The sequence below is a fragment of the Bombyx mori genome, chromosome 26, assembly GCF_030269925.1.
Source record: "Bombyx mori chromosome 26, ASM3026992v2".
NCBI classification, from domain to species: domain Eukaryota; kingdom Metazoa; phylum Arthropoda; class Insecta; order Lepidoptera; family Bombycidae; genus Bombyx; species Bombyx mori.
Genome location: NC_085132.1, coordinates 6,503,065 through 6,520,151, shown reverse-complemented (window position 1 = coordinate 6,520,151; position 17,087 = coordinate 6,503,065). Strand labels below are relative to the sequence as shown.

General features: G+C 38.3%; 1 protein-coding gene across 1 annotated transcript; it reads right to left on the bottom strand.

Moving 5' to 3' along the window:
- Positions 1-684: 684 nt before the first annotated feature.
- On the bottom strand, positions 685-8,172 carry LOC101744852 (cytochrome P450 4V2). Its single transcript, XM_038020720.2, has 10 exons — positions 7,901-8,172; positions 6,570-6,659; positions 5,560-5,670; positions 4,996-5,181; positions 3,439-3,635; positions 3,119-3,173; positions 2,839-3,028; positions 2,589-2,740; positions 1,463-1,645; positions 685-871 (listed from the first exon to the last, which is right to left on the bottom strand). The coding sequence occupies exons 1-10, from the start codon at positions 8,043-8,045 to the stop codon at positions 705-707; spliced, it is 1,476 nt and encodes a 491-aa protein (XP_037876648.1). The 5' UTR covers positions 8,046-8,172; the 3' UTR covers positions 685-704.
- Positions 8,173-17,087: the final 8,915 nt, after the last annotated feature.

Below are 17,087 nucleotides of genomic sequence, written 5' to 3'. Positions count from 1 at the left end.
CCTAATACGCCATTTTGTAACAGCGTCCATCTTGAGTTTGAAATTTTGACATAATGACAGTATTCTGCTAGTGTAGTCCTATTATTTGATACCCATATTGTGGTGGTTGTGGAAAAATATGTACCTAGTCCGCCATATTGGAACGGCGTCCATCTTGAATTTTAAATTTTGACAAAATCATCGTGTTTTACTAGTGTAGCCCTTTCATTTGATACCCATATTAAGGGAGTTAAAGTAAAATATGTAATCCGCCATTTTGTATCGCCGGCCATCTTAGATTTATAATGTTATTGATTTCATTATATTATATTGTCATCTAAATTACATGTGTGTACCAAATTTCAGATCAATCTGACAACGGGAAGGTGCTTCAATTTCAATTTCTAATTTTGACCCAAATAAATAAAAAACAAATTCCGTACGGGTCGAGCTAAATAAAACCGTTTAAAAACAATTAAATTGAAATATCTCCAGATCGGTTAGATTTAGGGTAGGGTGTTTCATAGTCAAATCAGTCAGAAACGATGTAAGCTACACGCTCTTAACGGGAATAGGTCGACTTAACCTGTAACCCTGTATATATAGATATAGATTATGCAAAACGTGAAGAGTTACGTTCTAAGAAGTATCAAAAGGGACTTCGTAATTAGAATAGAGTATAGTTGAAATAAATACAAGGGCGCATTCAATATAAAAAATCGAATTTAATTGACAGCATTAATTCTTCGTGTAATGGTTATAAAGTGACCCGAAACAGGCTTAGTGACGTAATCTGATGTCAGCCTTAACTTAGCAAGGTCCGACTTGACGCTGTAGCGACGCAAGATATGAACGAGAATGGTCTTCATTGAATACATAGCAAATATTCTACCTGGAATAACGATAGTAAGCGTTTATCATTAAGTCTCAAAATTCAGTAACGCATTGAGAATACTCAAAAGTTCTTTTAATAGAACGAACTGATTCTAAACGAATATGCTTAGACGGGTTCATGTCCATGCCCCTATTAACATTAAAACAATAATTTGAAGTACATTAAGTACCTGTACTTTACAATTCTTATTCGTCAGTATTTGATTATTATTTTTTGTACCGGAATCTGAAGCGCGCAGGGTATGTAAGATTGGACGGTCTGGGCCAAAAAACGGAATTTAGGGCCCCATCCACTAAACGACTCCCCTGCACTCTCGCCCAAGCGTCCGATCCCCCCCGAGATCAGAAACCGGGTGGAGTAAGTGGATTACCGCGGTCAACACTGCAACCAGACGCGTGACACTTTCAAAGACGCCCGACCTTCGAGGCGAAACGAAGGTCCTAGATAACCATCCCAGCCTTAAAATGGGAAAGAACCTACGAGAATCGACCTGAAGTTGACGAAGTAGACAACAGCAGCTATATCTGTCTTTAGGTTTCGGTATGTACCTATCTACCTAATATCAAGTGAATAAAAATATGAATATACCTATACAAAAACGCCGTCCTATTCCAAAAGTGGCAAAATAGGCACTGTGGTGTTCTGGTAATTCCGCCTCTCCCAACCAGCGCTCCGGTCGGAACTGCTCGACGTCCAGACCCCAAGCTTTATGCCGGTTCAAGTTATTTATGAGAATCATACATTGGTCACCCGGGTACATTGTGTAGTTTTCTGAAAGTAAAAATAATTTACTGGTGGTAGGACCTCTTGTGATTACTGGTGGTAAGACCTCTTGTGAGTCCGCACGGGTAGGTACCACCACCCCGCCTATTTCTGTCGTGAAGCAGTAATGCGTTTCGGTTTGAAGAGTGGGGCAGCCGTTGTAACTATACTGAGACCTTAGAACTTATATCTCAAGGTGGTTGGCGCATTTACTTTGTAGCTGCTCCTACGGGCTCCAGTAACCACTTAACATCGGGTGGGCTGTGAGCTCGTCCACCTATCTGAGCAATAAAAAAAAAATCAAATAAAAACGATGACATTTTAGATTAGATCCGCGTTACTTAAGACTCGAGACATTTCAAGAGAGCTAATCCTCAATTATTATTAGTGTCGTATCGTAAACATCTCAGAATTCTCATTAAAATTTATTCGTTTTCACAGAAAAAATTAATGAATCAAAATTCTTACACCGTAATCTGTATTTACAACTTACATATGAGTCGTCTATTATCAAAGCCGGCAATCTGACTTTTGGACAATGATTGGTAAATCAGAAAAACGAATTATTGACTTTGTATTCCATTGGCAGTCACAAAACTCTTCGGAACGACATCTTAGATAAATAACACGTTAACTATTAACCTTTATTTAATGCAGGTTTTGAACCGTATTCTTTGAAGGAGACGATTATATTCAAATCAATCTGTATTGACATATCAATAAATTTTTTTTGTCCAAATGCACAGATTGCCACCTTTGATAATAGACGACTCATATGACTCATTTGTTTCTATATCATAAAATATTATAATTCCGTACGTCAGTATATCAAATAAAAGTAAAACTTGGATCCAATAACTTCCCATGAAATACCAATCAGTTAATAATCTTTAACCCGTATAATCTGTACTGGCCTCATCGATTGATTTCAGATGATTTAAAAAATGCTTACTTAATTGTACTTTTTCAGTAATATCTCGTAAAACGGCCGGTAGTACATTGTAAAGTCGTAGAACTTCTTTTATCATTGCTTCCGTGTAGACCAGTTTCTGCAAATCATCTTTATCAAGATTTCGATCGGTAGGTCCCAAAACCTCTTCAATCCTACAAAAACAATTCTATTTACTTAATAATCTAAAGTAATGTAAGATTGTAATAATTTGTTTTCAACTATCATCAAAATCGCTTTAGCTTCTACAGACTCTTTGGCAACTTTTTCTTGTATCTCCGGCATCGATCCTAGAACGAGGAGCGCGTACGTGAGGCTCCAAGACGTGGTATCAAATGCTGCAACTATTACTGTGTCGATTTCTTCTCTAATATCTTCTTGTGAGAAGACTTGGTCTCCGGATAAATTCAACAGTAAATCGATCAACGATTGCATTTTAGTTGCTGAAACAATTTTGAACGTTGCGTTTAGTAATTAAGCATCGGTTTACCCCACTGTGGTTTCGTTGTTATTAATTTTAATAATAACTATACCTGATTTAACTTCTTTATGTCTTTCCTTCCTTTCCATTCTTTTTCTTTGGACTATCTGAAAAATTATTACAGTACAATCCAGCTATTAATCTTATAAGAATTTTTGTGGCGGTAACTATCATCATACAACACAAAGATATTTGACAGATGCCTGAACCTCGCTTACGACATTTTCAAGCTTGCAACACAAGTTCCGAACAACAACATTTCGAACGTCGGTCTACTCAGCAATTACACAAAATCTTCAATTTGTCTTATACCTCCAAATTTAAAAAAAATCCTTATTCATCCTATTTAGAAAAAAATTATCGTGTATTTACCGAATTGGATAGTTGATGGACATATTTTATTAGTTCGTCTTCTTTCTTTTTGAAACCACTAAGTCTGTAAATCAAATCGCTTTGAAGCCATATGTTCTGGAATTTTCTTGTTTGTATGCCGATTAATTTTTCACACGCATGTATGTATTTGTTGCAGAACTCACTGTCTTGATCCACATTTATACCGAAGGCGGTTGCTGGAAATGTCATTAATGTCTTCTTCTTTTTTTTTTTCAAGTAGCCAAATGAGGTCAAAGGACATATTTTGGTTAGGCCATAGGAATCGCAACCTGGATACTATTACTAATCAACTTAAGACATAATTTATACTTAGCATGACTTAACCAAATACTTTCCTTTTTCATGATTTACTTATTTGTTACCAACGAAAAGTACACTAGTAAAATATAAACAAATTTAACTTTGAGATGTTGCCTTTAAACAATAGCGAACAAATAAAAATCAAAACAAGAAAAGAATTTTTTGAGTGGACTATCAACACTTTCCACTTGAATAATTTTCATGTCAAACTGACACCCATCTTAAACCTTATGAAAGGCTAAGGGTAAACTACTCATTATCCAGGTCTATCTCAACTGTATATTAATTAAATAATTACCTACAATTTTTTTGAAGATTTGATCTTTTATACACGTATAGTTATTGTTATGTCATCGCCATTGAAAATCAGTTACACCTTGACGTTACTCCATTTTGAATTACCGTACGCAAAATAAGCGATTGGAATTATTTAAATAAATCCTAGTTCTAGTCCTTCGTAATTAAAACAGTTTCATTCGTTTGTCGTATCTAGCCTTATAAGTAAATTACATGTTACATATTACTATACTGTAAGTCTGCGAGACAGATGTAAAATTACAGGTATATCGCTTACATTTTTTTTATTGCTTATATGTCTGGACGAGCTCACAGCCCACCTGGTGTTAAGTGGTTACTGGAGCCCATAGACATCTACAACGTAAATGCGCCACACACCTTAAGATATAGTTCTCAGTGCTGTCACAACGGCTGCCCCACCCTTCAACCCGAAACGCATTACTGCTTCACGGCAGATATAGACGGGGCGGTGGTACCTACCCGTGCGGACTCACAAGAGTGTCCTACCACCAGTAATTACGCCAAATTATAATTTTGCGGGTTTGATTTTTATTACAACGATGTTATTCCTTCACCGTGGAAGTCAATTGTGAACATTTGTTAAGTACGTATTTCATTAGAAAAATTGGTACCCGCCTGCGGGATTCGAACACCGGTGCATCGCTCGATACGAATGCACCGGACGTCTTATACTTTTGGCCACGACGACTTCACTATATATCAAAGGTAGGTCCGAAACAGTATTTGCAATATTTCCGAAAACATCGATATCTTTCGGTATCGCTATCATTCGGTATCCACAAATTACCACGATCAGTAGGATTCACGTAACAACGATGTATTTATTGTAATTCTTAAATCGATTAAACCCCTAATTTTAATTCGAATTCATATTATAAATTTGATTGCGTTTTACTTTCACTGCAATCTGAAACTTACAGCAGATAGTCTTCAATGATGTTTGGGACAAATATTGAAATACATTGAATGGTTCTTTGTCCACTTCGTCTTCCAAATTTTCCACTAGACTCCTGGCTTGATTGTTGAATAAATCCAAATAGCCCAATACCACGTTCAAATGAAAGGCAGGATTCATAAGTTTACGGTGCATTTTCCAAGTTGAGCCTGACGGGAAGATGTGTATTTGAATGTTGATCATTTTTCGTAACTTGCCTATTTGCTTCCCGAAGCATGTTTTCGCTCGAAGAGTGGTACTAGTGCGAGCAATTAACATCGGGCGAACCGCGAGCGAACTGGTGGTAGGACCTCTTGTGAGTCCGCACGGGTAGGTACCACCGCCCTGCCTATTTCCGCCGTGAAGCAGTAATGCGTTTCGGTTTGAAGGGTGGGGTAGCCGTTGTAACTATACTGAGATCTTAGATCTTATATCTCAAGGTGGGTGGCGCATTTACGTTGTAGATGTCTATGGGCTCCAGTAACCGCTTAACACCAGGTGGGCTGTGAGATCGTCCGCCCATCTAAGCAATAACAAAAAAAACTCACCTCCTGATGTAATTAGCCCGTTCCCAAGCCACGGTTCGGCTTGTTTGAATATAGCGTGCTTTGAGAGAGATGAGTTTGCTGCTGTCAAGGCATCTTCCGGATCTACGATAACTGACATCCAAAAGATATATTATAATGATTATCAATCATCAATCAATATATATAAAAATGAATTGCCGTTCGTTAGTCTCGCTAAAACTCGAGAACGGCTGGACCGATTTGGCTAATTTTGGTCTTGAATTATTTGTGGAAGTCCAGAGAAGGTTTAAAAGGTATATAAATATGAAAATGCTCGAAATTAAACAAAACTAACAATTTTGTTTTCCCTTTGATGCGTCCCCCGTCGGACGGATTCCTTTTGTTTGTTTTAAGTTTATATTATACAAATGGTTAGGTCTTTTATTTATCGATTGAGGCACTACGAAGTCTGCCGGTCAGCTAGTTTCTAAGTTTTCTAAGTTTCTAAGGTTTTTTTAGAGGAATGTTGTGGACTTTTATTTTTTGAATCAATTTATAAAATATAAATTTAAATTGCACTGTTGTAATAAAATTAGTCTAATATGTATACAGTATTATACATACTTATATTATAAATTCGATATTATTTTTGTTTGTTCGTTTGTGTGTTATATTGCTCCTTCTTTCACGTCGAAAAGAAGCAATGGATTGACATTGTCAAAGCTATTGGTGTTTAGGCGTATGTTTTAGCATGCACGGCTATTTCTGTCGCGAATCAATCGTTTATTTCGGTCTAAAGACCGGGAGAGCCGAGAAAGAGAGGGCGGAGTGAGAAAGAGAGAAAGGAAGTGAGTGAGTGAGAGAGTGAGAGATAGAGATAGTTATACCAATGCAATCGACAATTCGACCTCATGTCTCAAGGTGACTGACAGAACTCATTTCATGACATCTATGGAACAAACAAACAACAGATTATCGAACAAACACCAGGTGTTGTTTCAGCTGGTCTACATGAAAAAACACAATAAAATGTGCAAATAGATGTGCCTTACCAAAGTGGCGTTGAGCTCCGACATAAAAACCAATAACACCTCCTTTTCGTTCACATTCTTCGCCTAAATCGAATAGCGTTCGGGAAAGACCTGAATTGAGAAAAAGTAAAGTATAATTTGCCGCTAATTCCGTCATCTTCCTTTTTTTTTTATAGCTTAGGTGGGTGGACGAGCTCACAGCCCACCTGATGTTAAGTGGTTCCAGGAGCCCATGGACATCTACAATGTAAATGCGCCCCCTACCTTGAGATAGAAGTTCTAAGATCTCAGTATAGTTACAACGGCTGCCCCACCCTTCAAACCGAAACGCATTATTGCTTCACGGCAGAAATAGGCGGGGCGGTGGTACCTACCCGCGCGGACTCACAAGCGGTCCTACCACCAATACAATTCATTATTGCATTACAACTCAACTTAATTAAGCGGGAGTGGAGTTTATGCCTACGTGGAATCGCTGTAATAACGACAGTGCATTTCACGGCATCATTTAGGCAAGTGTCGAACCAAGAATGAACTCCCCACAACCAATACCGTCTTTACCATAAGGGCACACGGGGCCCGTGCCCAGGGCCCCCATTCTCAAGGGGCCCCGAAAGACCGACAATTTCTCTCACACGTTTATTCTAAAAACATTTTTGTCGGGCACATTACACTTTTTTCACAAATCAGTAATCAGAAGGTATTTACAAGGCATATACTATGCCTGTAATAGAAGATTTTGCTCAACAGAAATCCCGAAAGAAACCGTTATCGAAATCGTAACCAAAAAACCAGCAGCATTCTAATATCATTAATGACATATTATATTATTATCATACTGTATTTGATTAATGACATATTATATCATACTGTATTTGATGATTATAAATGGTCTCATACTCAGTAAAAAAATATTATTATAGTTCGCTTTTTTTACTTTCCAAAAGGGCCTCAAATTCTTGTGTGCCCAAGGGCCCCATCCTAGTTTAAGACGTCCCTGCCCACAACAGTTTTTCCTGAGTACTATGACTTGCCTTTCTTTAGACGAGGCTTGAATACGTCTTTCTAGATAGGCAATAGTAATAACTTTTCATCTCGTAGTCTAGTAACACTCCTTAGTTGTCAATAACAAAATAAATTTACTTTAACATTTTCAACTATCGATAACATACACAAAGACACTAATTTAAACACTAAACTTAAAATAAATAATAAGATATTTTTAGAAAAAAAAAACAAAAACAAATTGACAATTTTTTTTTTGTTATTTATTAATTATTTGAAACGTTTAAATAAAACTTAAATGTTTACACTAACACCATTTAGAATACAAATTATATTTCACTACTTACGTTCACGGCCGCCAATAATTTTATACAGATGCCCAATTATTGGAATCCAACCAGAAAATGTGGGTGGGGAGTTTTCTTTCACCTCTACAGTTAATTTCCACAAAAACACGAATAATATAATCAGAAACAGAACGATTCCTAACATTATAGATGGATTAAATTTTGGATTAATATTATTATTATTTTGTTATGAACGTAATTCAATTAAAAATTCGTATTGATAAAATTTACACGAGCGATTGTTGAACCGTCTTTAGTATCATTGGGATTCTTATAAGGCTTATTTCTTTATATACGATGCTACACATGGTTTTTGTTACTAAAGAAAACGCGCTAACTACTATATCATTCATTATAAAGAAATTTTTAATGTTTTTTTTTCATAACTATTCTGTGGCGCGTACTATCTTTAGAATATATTGCGTTATTTTTCTCAAAAAAATCCGTACCCTTAAAGCTTAATTCTCAGCTGTTTACGTATTTAGAATGTAAATTGAATTATGTTAATTATTAGGTCTAGAATAGTACCAGCTTATCTCTGGTTTCGTAAATAACAACAAAGGGATTTAACGAAAAATAGTATTGCCACCGCATTATACCACTAGTCATAGATCACCAATCGCCATTTGGTGATCTATGACTAGTTTTTACTGGTGGTTGTGAGTTCGCACGGGTAGGTACTACCGCCCTGCCTATTTCTGCCGTGAAGCAGTAATGCGTTTCGGTTTGAAGGGTGGGGCAGCCGTTGTAACTATACTGAGACCTTAGAACTAGCATCTCAAGGTGGGTGGCGCATTTACGTTGTGGATGTCTATGGGCTCCAGTAACCAGTTTAATTAGATTTTCTCAAAAAGTACGTAGGAGATACATATTATTGTATTATATACATACATAGGAGATTTCAAATTTACAACGACGATATGCGACGTCAGTATCATTGCTGTGGGCAGATGATATGCGTCTCACGGGCAATCGCCAAATCAGACATTACGGTATGAAAAAACGCGGCAAATAAATTCGTTTACAGAGTTACATTTGAAAAATTGATACATCCTTATGCTTCGGTCGTTTATAAATCTCACTCGCCTAATTCGGGTTGGGCATCAGTCCGTGACGTCATCGCTTATTCTGAACGCGTGCTCATTTAAAAAGCTTCACCCATTCAATGTGTGACTGACCGAAGAATGTTCGCTAGGGTTGCTAATATACCAGAGTAGAAGGCATCATTTATAACCTTACGAAGGCGTACAAGCACGAGTTTAGAAACTAGTCAAGAGAAGTTCGGTGTTCAAAGTTTTCCTTTGTCCTGGAATTTAAATTTAACTTTCATTCTTAATTTAAATGATTACTATAACCTATTTTTTCCAATTCCAGTGGATCGTAGACATGTTATTTAAAACTCCTTTCTTGTCGATACGATATGTCGAACGATATTGTTTACAACATTTCGAATAATTTATAGTATTTTTTAAATCAGTAAAGCCTTCGTTAAGTCGTAAAAGTCATTTTGTTAATTACATAAATAATTGATTTAATAAAAAAAAAGATTTAAATATTGAATTTGGAATTCAGAAGAGTCTTGTCTCTTTCATTCGTGCGTGCCTTCACTGAGAAAGACGGAATATTATGGCATTGCTTGTCTGTATATTAATATAACATAAAGTAATTTTTTTATTGCTTAGATGGGTGGATGAGCTCACGGCCCGCCTGGTGTTAAGTGGCAACCATAACTCATGGACATCAACAACGTTAATGCCGCCGCCCATCTTGAGACGTGAGGTGTAAGGTCTCAGTTTTAACAGTACAACGGCTGCCCCGGCCTTCAAACCGAAACGCATTACTGCTTCACGGCAGACACAGGCAGGGTGGCGGTACCTACTCGTGCGGACTCACAAGACGTCCTACCACTAGTAAGCAATCATATTTTTTTCTACGGTTTAGTCATAACAAATTATAATAAAAACCGTGACCTAAGTAAAATACATTTCACTGATTAACTACAAAATATAGATTAAAGTGACAGAATATTTCATCATTTCAAGTTTTCCCAAACAGAGGCACTTGACGTTTGAATCTCAAAAGACTTCTGAGCTCCAACTTTGTAAATTACTTGACGTATAAAATTCGGTTAAATAAAACTTTTAATTATCATAACCCGTCTGTCTAATTTCGAACTTAATTTAACTTGATTCGATACCAGTTTTGTTTCTAGTTATTACGCTATTTAAATATTATAATATTCTGTACTCATTTAGAAAGAAGAAGTTACACTTCGCCACGCATCGCGGGATTTTTCTTGCCTACCTATTCTTAGCATCCTCAAGGAATTATGTCAGCTTCATTAGACGTATAGCGACGAGCTCACGGGACTCAGCCTTTGCTACTACTTTGCTAACATCTGGCCCAACAAGTGCTCCGCTGAATGTACCATCGGGTCGGAATCGCCCCCCACTGAGAAGATCCGGCGAGAAACTCAGTGGGCTGTGTCTGTGAGTTAATTTTCACGGCAAACCCTTCATCGCATTCGACGGGTGCGGTGCAGAGAATATCTAAGAACACCGATAGTGGATCGGGAAGATCTGAAGTAACGTATTTTGAGCGACGGCGACTGTTTAGCGTTTGATAGCTGCAGCGATTGCCACTGAGTTTCTCGCCAGATCTTCTTAGTGGGTTGCGATTCCGATCCGGTAATAGATTCAGCGAAGTACTGTTCTTGCTAGGGCAGATATTAGGAAACCCCGGATGAGCCCCGTGAGGTCGCTTACACTTCCGATGAAGCTGGCATAATAACCCCTCGGGGATACTAGCTATGGGCAAGTAAAAAAAAAAAAGCGACGCGTGGCGAAGTGTTATTTCTTCTTTCTAAATGAGCACAGAATACTTTAACTAAGTAAATAGTTAATTTCTAAATAATACTAGCTAGTATTCAGTACGCTTTGCTTCACCCAAAAAATACTATATTAGCTATATATGGTTCTAAGGTAAAAATGACTACCACTGGCATTACTTATTCCTAACGTAATAGTGTTCGTCGGAGTAGTTATGTCACCCTTTATATGCGTGAAAAGTTTCATATCAATTGGGCTAACGGTTCTCGGGTTTTCGGTAAACATACACACATATTATGTACATTCTCGTCTATAAATAATCGAAGGATCATCCGCTCGGCCAATCTGAAGATTAACTGAAAACTGTAGGGAACATACACATGTACGTACGCTCATCTATTTTTAAATATATACATATGTTGTGGAAAATGACATAAGTAATATTAAGACATTGTTTTGATTGTTATTTAAATGATAAGATATTGTTTTTATAAATATCGAAAAATGTAGAGTTGACGCCGTAACGCCAGTGTATAAAGAGGTGGTACGTGGACAGTAGAGTAGGGTAAGTCAGAACGAAACTGTCGGCTTACCCTGTAATTGAGAGATTATTTGTTGAGAGTTTCAATAAATATTATTAAATACTTTCCACTTTGCACTTCAGTAAAAGAGCTACTCTGTTCCACAAATTACCAATCTATGCGTATTCATATGTTTTATAATGTCACGAATCAGCAAATGTACTACATAAAGTATTTGTTTTATGCATTTTCCGGGTCGTTTCATTTACGATAAAAAGTATCTATGTGTTAACCGGTGAAGTATTATTATGTGAAATTTCACGCAAATCTAATAGACCAGCCTTTGCCAAAGTGGGCTGTAACGCCCCCTTGTGAGCGCTGCAGGCCTAAAGGAGGACGGTAAGAGACCCAGAAAAAAATTGGGGGCACTGTGTAGAATTTAATCTAAGAGGACTCTTAGATACCGACTGAGCTCTCGCGATAGTGGACTTTTAAGTAGGTGATAAAATGGGGACGCTACAAAATAATTTACTCTCAAAGTGGGCAGTAGACAAAATAAGTTTGGGAATCCCTATAATAGACCACTCTTAGGTGACTGATAAAAGAACATCCAAACTTTTCATTTCTTCTCGTATTATTAGATTACCTATCTAAGATTGGTTAACAAGTAATCGCGATGAGACAAGCGCAAAAGTTTTAAACTTCATGAAATTTCGCTACCGATTATTTCGAGCGTGAAAAATATGAAGAGTAGCTACTGAGACTAATCGCCTCGAAAATTTTACGGCAACTTAAACTTGAAGATTTAAGTGTTTAAGTAAACGGCTTAGTGTTTGCTTAAATGTTTTTTATATTATACATTTCTAGAGGTTGGTCGAAACTTCTCGTTCGTGAATTGATATTTTTTTTATTGCATATGTGAACGAGCTCACAGCTCACCTGGTGTTAAGTGGTTACTGGAGCCCATAGACATCTACAACGTAAATGCGCAACCCACCTTGAGATATAAGTTCTAAGGTCTCAAGTATAGTTTTGGATGTCAATCTACTTTTGTATTTGGCTCATAAGTGTTAAGTGGACGTTACAATGATACCTGTAACGCAATAATGCGTTTCGGTTTGAAGGGTGGGTCAGCCGTTGTAACTATACTTGAGACCTTAGGACTTATCTCTCAAGGTGGGTGGCGCATTTACGTTGTAGATGTCTATGGGCTCCAGTAACCATTTAACACCAGGTGGGCTGTGAGCTCGTCCATCCATCTAAGCAATAAAAATAAAATAAAAAAACCTGTCTTGATTTATGCAACAGCGTACAAAGGGCTGTGATAAAAAAAAGGTAAATTTTCGATTTTTCTAGAATAGTTCAAGAGTTTTTAAGTTTTTTTTTTACCTATGCTGATAGCCTTGAGAGGCTAAATCAGCTTCGTCCTAACGTGTAGGTGAGCTCACGGGGCTCAAACCGGAGTGTTGCTAACACTGACCCTAGCAAGAGCAGTGCTTCGCAGAATCTACCACCAGATCGGAAACGCGACCCACTGAGAAGATCCGGCGAGAAACTCAGCGGGCTGTGTGTATGGGAAATGAGTTTTTTTTTAGGTACTGACAGACTCTGTGCATTCAGAAAACAGTTCCGAAAAATCAGGAAGGCAGTATGGTGCTAAGTGAAGGACGCTAACGTTACGACCTTTTCAAACTTGCGACGAGCCGTGTGTGGTTTATATCGATATTAACTAAGAATGGGAAGGAAACTAAGTACAATTACCTCAGTTCGCCTCGAGCCGAACTACGTAACTACACACTTTACTCGCAAACTGTGTAATATCCGTCGAATCTCCGAAGCTTGGTTTCCCCACCCGAATACAATTTCAGCGCGAGGCTTTAACCGTGTAGTTCGGGGAACAGTTTTAATATACTTGACGAGATTCTGAAATAAAATTGATGGTAGAGCATAGCGTAAATCTTTTTTTTTATTGCTTAGATGGGTGGACGAGCTCACAGCCCACCTGGTTAAGTGGTTACTGGAGCCCATAGACAACTATAACGTAAATACGCCACTCACCTTGAGATATAAGTCCTAAGGTCTCAAGTATAGTTATAACGGCTGAACCACCATTCAAACCGAAACGCATTATTGCTTCACGGCAGGAATAGGCAGGGTAGTGGTACCTACCCGTGCGCACTCACAAGAGGTCCTACCACCAGTCATTACGCAAATTATAATTTTGCGGGTTTCATTTTTATTACACGTTGTTATTCCTTCACCGTGGAGGTCAATCGTGAACATAATTTGTTGAGTACGTATTTCATTAGAAAAATTGGTACCCGCCTGGGATTCCCGCTCAACACGAATGCACCGGACGTCTTATCCTTTAGATCACGACGACTATATTATGCCATATTAACTGGTGGTAAGACGTCTTGTGAGTCCGCACGAGTAGGTACTACCGCTCTGCCTATTTCTGCCGTGAAGCAGTAATGCGTTTCCGTTTGAAGGGTGCGGCCGTTGTACTGTAAAAACAGACTGTAGAACTGATGTCACAAGGTGGGTGGAGCCATTTACATTGAAGATGTCTATTGGCTTCGGTAGCCACTTAACACGAACCTTAACATTTAAGCAATAAATAAATAAAAAGATCTGTGTCATTCTGCCCTCTCAGACATGCGTTCCGATCTGGAAGGCTCGATATACTCATAGTTTTACAATAAAATAGCGATTAATACTTCAAATATCAACTGGGCTATTTTTTTCCTACCTATTCTAGTAACTTAGAGGGGTTATGCCAGATCAACGGGCGAGAACTTGGCAACTAGGTTTGATGTAGGTATAATTATGGGCTCTAGCCTCTCTACAGCTATCTGTTTGTTAACTCAAGTTCTCATTTAAGGAAATAAAGTGGAAAAAAACGTTCCTATTTTTTTTGCTTTGTTTTGCTCTGATTTCCTATTTCTGACAGTTGCTATAACGCTATTAGTTTGTGAAATTTGAATTTTCCTTGTTTATTTAATTTTAATTTATTTAGGTATATGTTTGTAAATAGACGTAAAGTCTGAAGAAGTGTTTTACGTCCTTACAGATCCATCAGATCCAATAACCTTTGCATTAGACGCCTTCAGCTCTAACACTAGGAGCAGGCTTAGGGACCCCGGTAACCGTACTCGTCGAACTCGACAAAGAGTTCGCCGTGCAACCTAACCCATGAATCAGCTCGCTGAGTTTCTCGCCGGATCTTCTCAGCGGGTCGCGATTCCGATCCGTTAATAGATTCATTCGCGAAGCAGCTGCTCTTGAGCTGTTAGGTCTCCTTCGGAGGCGCTCGGGTAGCTGCTAGCAAATCCCACCCCTCCTGGCTGAGCCTTTGCTCGCCCACCTGTCCTGGTGAAACTGGAAAGGCCACCGGGACACCAGTAATCGATTCTTTACTGAAACTCATGAAGGTTGACTTGGACTTGGACTTGTGGACTTGGCCGCTAGTAACCAAATCAAATAACAATATGAAAACTTGTAACTCCGGTTCCATCCAGTGAGATTTAAGCAACCAGAGATTGTGGTGTCATTTAATTATATCTTATTTTGGTTACAAGCAGAGTGTGATTGGATCTAAACACGTGTACTTTGGACACATTGCCGGGAAAAATTAAGACATTATCGAAAAACTGGTGGTTACTGACAAAGTGGGGGGTAAAGGATCGCGAGGGCCGCAACCAAATGCCCTAACTATATCCGCACCACACTCGATTTCCCCGTCTACAATGCTCTCCAAATAGCAGAAGACAGGATGTGATGGCACAACATTATGATGACGATAGTCATGGATGGAGGTGGCGACCCTCAAGCATGAGAAGCACAGCTGGAGGAGGTGAGAGTTTTCAAATAGCTATTTTTCTAATTATGTGTTTTGTTGTCTCATATTTACAGCATTATATTTAAAACCTATCAAACTCTCTCGATTGCTACAGTGCATACGAAAAATATGGCTATACACAAAAGCATTGACGCAAGAAGAACGTTATTACATATCTTGTCGTATATTTATTTCTCAATAAACCGAAGATGATATAGATGGGATAATATAGGACACCAGCCGGATTTATTTATTTATAAATATGCATCTGCACACATTCCTTTCTTTACTCCATAAATCTACTATAAAAATTTACCAGTGAACTGAAAGAACCTATCTTTTTGTAAGTTGACATAAAAAAGAGTCAAATGCAGATTGAGTTCGTCATCTCTTTCACCCTTATGATTTAAGAGAGAGCCGGCAACGGACGTGGCAGGTGTCGAAATGAACAAACCCAGGTGATGAGGGTTTCAGGAAAAGTCTTTGTGAAGAGGGTACGTGATATAAAAAAACTGAAATAATGAACGGATTATTAGAAGGAATTTTGAGATATATTTTTCCAATAAAATTGCTTTTCTGTTCGAATGTCCGGCTGGAAATGATTAAACGGTTTTTTGCGGTTCACTGAAACTTGTTTTGCATTTTAGCCTGTTTTTAATGTGAAACATCTATAGCCGCACGTAAAACCAATCTCTGGCGAGGCGACGCATGCCGTGGCGACGCGTCGCCATGCGCAATCGACTGTGCGATTCTCTCCCACTCGATCCGGCGTTAAGCCATCTCTCTTGCTACACTGAGCTCGAACTCACAGTAAACGTTCATCAAAGTCCATTGAACCCACAACCTTTTTTTTTCTACCTATATCAGTGACCTCGAATGGTCATACTAGATTAACCGGGCGAGTAGATGAGCTCACGGGTTCTAGCCTATGGACGTTGCTAACACTAGCCCTAGCAAGAGCAGTGCTTTGCAGAATCTACCACCGGATCGGAAACGTGACCCACTGAGAAGATCCGGCGAGAAACTCAGTGGGCTATGCCTGTGGGACTCACAACTAAAGCCCTTTTATCGTCCTGTGTTTTAGATTACTAAAAAATAATTAGTACGTTCTAAAGGATTTGTATAGTCAAATGTTCAACATAAGTACATATTAAGCTTAATAGCGTAAATATAGGTTCGCTGTTAACGCGATATGTATTCCTAATGCAGCGAATTATATGACAAACATGCCCTTACTCAAAACAAGTGGATTGGAGGCTTGCAAACGTTATTGGAACCTGGCCGAACTCGATCACGCCTTAACTGGGTTACAGATTGCACCTCTCCTAGTGTTGGGGTGCTGATGTATCTCTAAAACGATCGATGAAAGGTTTAAAAAAGTTTTTTTATTTATAATTTAATTCCAAAATAGAATAACAGTCTTATAATATTTCTTCTAATCAATGTTACTATCCTATATGGACCGCATTTATAAAAATAAGTACGGCTATTTTCTGCATGGTGGAAACAGGAGCTATCTTAAAGTCAGATTGCGTGTTTAAAGGCAGCAGAGCAGCCGCGATCGAGAAAAATGAACTTATTTGACATACTAACAAATGACGTCATGGAAGACCAAACGAGACGATAAGACGCTCGATGTTTCGTATTGAACGATGGGACTGTGCTGATGTTCAAATCTAAGCGTTATAATACACAGTATAAAAATAACGTTACTCCGTCCTAGGTAAGCATATGAATGATAAAAAAATCATATCAAAGTCGGTAAATCGATACGGATATCGAGTTTGTAACATCACTACACAGCCGAGCCAGGTAAAGATCTCTTGGTTACCCTTCCGATACTCAATGAGCCACTCTCGTACAGGAAAATATAGTGCTGGGAGTTTCATTAAAATTGTTGTTAACACAGATAAGATTTCAACATTTTCCATCTTTCAATGTTTCGTGAACATTTCATTATCAATGTCTATATTTCGGCTGCGAAGCAACGCGTGTCT